The sequence below is a fragment of the Rhopalosiphum padi genome, chromosome 1 (assembly GCF_020882245.1).
Source record: "Rhopalosiphum padi isolate XX-2018 chromosome 1, ASM2088224v1, whole genome shotgun sequence".
Classification (NCBI taxonomy): Eukaryota; Metazoa; Arthropoda; class Insecta; order Hemiptera; family Aphididae; genus Rhopalosiphum; species Rhopalosiphum padi.
The window spans coordinates 89,582,670-89,589,093 of record NC_083597.1 but is presented as its reverse complement, the minus strand read 5'-3'; the positions used below and the strand labels follow the sequence as shown (position 1 = coordinate 89,589,093).

The 6,424-nt window shown below is 32.9% G+C and overlaps 1 protein-coding gene across 1 annotated transcript; it reads left to right on the top strand.

Moving 5' to 3' along the window:
* The first annotated feature begins 2,997 nt into the window (after nucleotides 1–2,997).
* LOC132917004 (putative uncharacterized protein DDB_G0282133) lies at nucleotides 2,998–4,871 on the top strand. The gene has a single exon (XM_060977502.1). The coding sequence runs from the start codon at nucleotides 3,080–3,082 to the stop codon at nucleotides 4,679–4,681; it is 1,602 nt and encodes a 533-aa protein (XP_060833485.1). The 5' UTR covers nucleotides 2,998–3,079; the 3' UTR covers nucleotides 4,682–4,871.
* The last annotated feature ends 1,553 nt before the right edge of the window (nucleotides 4,872–6,424 follow it).

The window sequence follows — 6,424 nt, the reverse complement described above, 5'->3', positions numbered from 1 at the left end:
AATTCATTCTACCGGTGGATTCTCTTTTGGTATTTTAAACCATAAATTACTAAAACAATATTATTTGTTAATTTTATTATGGAATTTAAATTGAGTTTTTATAATGTTTTCTATCAAGAAACGTAATTATACTCATTTTAATGTTTATTATCAGAAGGAAAGGATTAAGACATTTTCTACTGAAAAGTTATACTGTTTTGTGTTGCATAATTTTTTATTTCCTTATTTTATATAATATTTATCTTACTTTAATGGTAAATTTAATTTAATATTAAAGTTATATATTTAATTAAATATTAACGAATAATGTTCGTGATTTTTGAAATTATAAATCAACCTAATAAGTTAAGTAATAACTTTTTTTTATTAAGTATTATGGGTAGCAAAAACAATATATCAAATAAACACTTGTGTACCTATATAGTTACTAAATAAACATAAAAAAGGAAGACACGTATATCATTAATGTATGATTTCAATGGTATTAGAGAAAATATAAATTATAATATTATGTAATTGTAACAATGAGTATTAGTACTTTATTCTTATGTTCCGTTATTTATAATCTATTCAATCTGTTGTATTTATTATAAATATTATTTTATAAGATATAAAAATAAATCAAAAGAATGAAAAAATAATGTAATTTAGCGAGTATACAATATAGTCTTAAGTATTAGTTCTTAATTACCTTTTTAAGAAAACTTCGTTATTAATTATTATTGTTAATATTGTAATTATTTTTGTTTTTTATTCATTGTAAAGAAAGTTAGTGATTTAAACAATTACAGTTATTTTATTATGTATAACTGTAGCTTATAATACCTATATGAGTTTATTAATAGAGTATTTAATATTTATCAGAAAATAAGAACAATAAATGGTTATTTTTATAATCTATATTTTGAATAATAAAACACAAACGAAAAAAATAGCATGCATTTGAATTCTGACTATAATTGTCAATGAGGATTTAAAATTCATGAAATATTTAATATTATTTTGCAGCAATAGTGTAACACAAACTTTGCACTTTAGAGATTGAAACTATTAAGAGACTTAGAAGTTACAAGTGCAAATACACTAAATGTATTTATTAAGATCTTCTAACTTCTAAGTAAAATAAACTTGGTACCTACCTACATTAGTTACACTATAGTTTGGTAAGTTATGCTTACATTGTTGTAAATATTTCACTTTAAAACGATTCAAATTATGAAGGAAAATAAAACCAAATTTACTTAAAGATTATTTTTATTGCATTTAATTAATAATTATTGTATATTACGTATAACAACGATGGAACAATATGTGACAGTGTATTTCGGCAATAGATTTTAATTCATTTTATAGATTTCAATTTTAAACGATCAGTATAGTACATATTTTAACTATTTGACAGATGTCCAAACCATATAAACATAACTAATAATTAACTATTGAAATTGTAATTTATTACTTACATCTTACAAATAACCAAAGTATTCATCACGAGCAGAGGTCAAATTTTTAGAAATATTTCAATGATACAGACTATGTATGGTTGATTATTGTCCAAGAAATTGAGCACATCTTTTATTTTATAAAGTAGGTAATGTGGTATACTGTTATATCAAACAACTGTTTTCTGTTTTTGAACTTGATATTTGTAAAAGGGCACGTCATGTTTGGATCAAGCTTTGTCATTACATGTCCATGTTCGTACAATCGTTTAATATTAATCGTTAGCTGCAATTGAGATCAAGCTACGTCTTGTGCGCTACTTAATACCAATGGTAACAAGTTAATATTTATTTTGTTTGATAGACTCCAGAACATAAAATATTGAGCTAACTTTATTACTTGTCATCCAGTGGTCGTTAAAAATTCAAAAACATCCTAAACGTGAAATCTATCTCAATGTACACATTTTATCAAATTTGTATCTTGTGTATGCTATATTGTATTAAATGTCCAATATATTTTATTAACAGTATTACGCAGCTTATAGTGTGTATAATAATTAACTTATATTGCACTTTGATACACGCAACATGAATTATACCTAGTGAAAAACATTTATTTACGATATTCATCCGAGTTAAATGGACGGGGGTTTACCAAATAGATAAGAGAAAGGGTTCGTAGATTGTTTCAAATGCGATATGTAGATACGTGCTTTGTGTGTAACTTTTAGTTTTTACCTTTTCTATTTTAACACACATCAGTTTCATGCGCGTAAAGTTTTAGAGTCTAAACATCTTACACTGAAATAAAAGTTATTCTTCCGCGCGTGTTAACACAATGAATACTTTCGTATTGAATTTAAACGTACCTACCTAATTTCATAACATTACGTCAGTAATTACATTTAAATTTCTAATACCGATTGGAAATCACGTAATAAAATTATTATTCGTTTACGTGTTGATTCTATCAATACGCATTATTTACGAAACTAAATCTTATAAGATTATTATATTGTCAAGCGTTTTCCCATATATATTGGAGGAAAACAAGATATTCAAAACGGTAAAACTATTAGGATTAAAAACCCGTTCCAATTATTTAGGTACCTACCTACGTATACTAGAATAAATTTAAAAAAAAATAAAGAACGTAATATAATTTAAAGTGCATTAATATATTGTCTAAAGATGGTGTTAATTGGTTGTTTTATGTACAACACTACACAAGCCTGAGAATTATAACACATATGTCTACATTTAACTATGAATGCGAATCAACGAAAATCTCGACTGGAGAACAAATAACATTTCCCATTGGTTATATAGTAGAACATAAATAGTAATAAACGCGATCTATGCCAAATTACGTTGCGGGCTTACATTTTATAGGTTGGTATCGAGTTTGGCCTTTTTAAACGAGTTACAAGTACTTCGTATTGTTTTCATCGAATTACGAAAAACTTGAGACCAGCTGTACAAACTTACAGGTCGTGTTTAATTAATCTGGTTCGAACCGTTCTCATTAGAAAAACTGCAGTTATATCAACTTATTCCCAATACTCATCGATCAGTAGGGAACGTGACCACACGTACCTACTACACCTATTTCGATAATCCTTTTTAAAACGTCAATGAAGAAAATGTTGTTCGCTATCATGTTGGCGTCGACATTGGCCATGTCCACGGTGCTCGGCCGTTCATCCGGCACTACACCGACGCGCGTCACTTACATGGAAGAAGAACAAATCCAAGGCCAGATCGACGATTCGGCACAAGTCGTGGCCGTCGGCGACCGATCTTCGAACCTGAAATACGTGATGGCCATCCAGAGCTCGAGCATTTGGACGGACATCAAGCAACGGTCTTTGACGATTAACTCACCACAGCGGTTGGACGACGCGACAGCCGAAAAATCGCCGAACGACTTGTCCGACGAGGAACTGGCGAAGCTCAAACAGGCGTGCCACGACGGGCTCAAGTGCGTAGCCGTTGACCAGCTGTTGGTGCTCAAACAGGTCAGAGAACCACTCGGCGACGGCAACACTTCGGTGCGCATGGCCATCACCAAGATCACCCAGGTGATCACCGAGTACACGACCGAGTACCACGAGGACGTTTACCAGTACGAGAAGGTCACGCAGTCCGACGACCCGTCCAAAGTGTACGAGTCGGTGACCAACATTGTAGAAGACAACAAGGAACTGTGTCAGATCGACGTCTCGGCGGTCGAAACGGGGGGAAAAAATACGACTGAATCGCCGAAAAAAAACGAAGGCGACGCTCGCCCGGCAACGATCGTCAATAACAATAACACCATCAACTACAATACGACCAATAACTACAACATCAACGACGGTACCATCAACAACGCCAACATCAACTTAACCGCGCCCGAAGGAGCCAATGGCGTTTCCATCGCGCTGTCCGCTGACGACAGTCCGGCCGTAAACGAGCCCGAAAACCGTTCTCCGAACGACGCCGACCAACGGCCGACGTACCCTACCGCCGCGGGCAGCAGTTCGCCGGCCGGAAACGAATCTTCCGTCACCGGATCTCCGGAAAACAGCGCCGCGCACAAACGCGTCCGACGAAACGTCGAGCAGGGCGATCGCCAGGAGAACGCGAACGACAGCCACCCGTCCGCTCCGCTCATGATCACCGACGGGCCGCACGACGACAACGCCCACGACAGCGCCGGCAGACCAAAAGCTACCCGGGCGAGTCCCGAAGGTGCCCGCAAGCCCGTCACCGTCAACACCGCATCGGTTTCGAACCGTTCGAACGTCGACGGCGGAAACAGTCGTCCCGACACCGACCGCACCACCGCCGATGACGTGGGTGGAAACACCGCGACGATTGTAAACAGCTCGAGCGGCAGTGGTGGGTCCGGCGATAACGACGCTGACGTGGACATCGTGAGCGCGGGCTCCGGCAACAGAGAAGACGTCAAGAAAGGTTTGGTCGAGGACGGTTATTTTAACAACGGTAACATGAAAGTCAAGAACTTCGACCGGAGTAACCGCAACAAGGGTACCATCAAGAACAGTTCCGCCAATCAAGGCATCATCGGCATCGGAACCATCAACAACGGACCGGTCAACTACGGCACGTCGAACGCGTACAACAACGAAGGAACCGTCGCGGACTTAGGCAATCTCGACATCCAAGCGTATGCGAATTCCATCGATAAAATGTACTCGGCGATATTAAACAAACTCGCTAAAAGAGATTAGTTTTCAGCATTTCCGCGTAGTTCGCGCAGCTAGTTCATTATTTTAACAATAATTTTTAATCATAATAATTGTACGTCACTCTGTTGTATTGCACACGATTGTTTATTTTTATTTTATTTATATTGGTTAAGGGTGTATTTATCTTGTGGGTTTTTATTTGTATTAATAAATTATTAATTTTACTATTTAATGTCTACATATTGTTATTTATTATACCTATATACCTTTTTAAAGTTATAAATCATGATTATAGTATCAACTCATCAATATTTCACAAATTAGAATATGAGGGCTTTTACATTTTCACAAAAAATATTGAATGTCAAATGGTAACTTGACTCAATTATTTGTCTCTACCGAAATTATACTAATTATCAATTAATTAATCGTAAATTCGTAATTTTTTCATTTTTAATGACGCAAAATATATTTATGTTTTTATGTTTCTACTTAAAATCATCAATATATAATTATCATTTATTTTAATTTACAATTAAATTGTTCTAAATAATTATTCGTTCCTTAAAATACGTATATTTTCATTTTTTAATGAGTATAATCTACTTAAAATATATTAAGTTATGAAAACCTTATAGATAACACTCAATAAATAAATACGTGTTCAAATAATGTAATTATGTAAGTACCTACATTATAAATTACAATTTTATAAAATTTGTATGACCACACCCATTAATGGCAATAACCAGCCATTATATTTACAGTTGTTTATTTGTAAACGTATTAACATATCTAGGAATGGTGATAACATTTTAAGTATATACTCAAAACAAAGTTTAATTAAACTATTTAACAATGTATGCAATATTTTTATGTTGTGTAGTTGTTTTTACGCAACTAAATATAATAATTATATATTTCATATAAGCTGCAAATGCTTTGTAATAATAAACTCGTACACACGAATAAATTGTTACGTATCAAACAATTATCGATGTAAAAAAAAAATAAAACTTTGGTTTGATATTTTTGATAGCTAAAGGTCTTTAATTTTGTATTGTTTGTAACACAGAAATATTTAAGTAAATACTATGAATATAGAATATGACGTATCCTAATAAAAAAAAAGACTAAAAATAAACTCACTAGTTTAGCAATTTACAAAACTACAAAATAAATATACACCTGGCATCAAAAGAAAAAAACTCAAAATCTGGTAAATTATATCGGTTATGTAATAATTTTAAATGGTTCGTTTGTTTCTAGAGTAGAAAGGTAAATTTTATTCAAACTATTACTAAAACATCGTACATACTGCACATGTAAGTTACCTACTTGAAGACTTAAAAGTAATTTATAAAATAATATGTAAGTATAAAAAAAAAGTGTTTGACCTAGTTCACCGCATTACATAGTTTAAATAAAAATAATTGTTTAGAACAGTTGATTTAAAAATCCTATGCAATAAAAAATATAAATTTAGTTCTACGCCATTACTTCTCCAATAGTTATTGGTTTACCGTAACTCTGGTGTCAAGTGATTGTAAAATATATCATTTAATATTAATATTCGAATTTTGAGTAATATAATGTCCTATATTATATTTACTGCATACTACACGGTAGTGCCTTACACGATTCGTTTATTCGTTTCAAACGAATAACCAAAAAAAAAAACTATTTGTTTGGTATAAGTACGAGATCATCTGTGCAAACCTACGACACTTGTGCGATTGTCATAGGTTCATAATAACACTTTAAGTAATGTTACCTGCTCAATAC

What these genes read in the sequence shown, in the direction of transcription:
- LOC132917004 (XM_060977502.1), top strand. Translation starts at nt 3,080, where the DNA reads ATGAAGAAAATGTTGTTCGCTATCATGTTGGCGTCGACATTGGCCATG.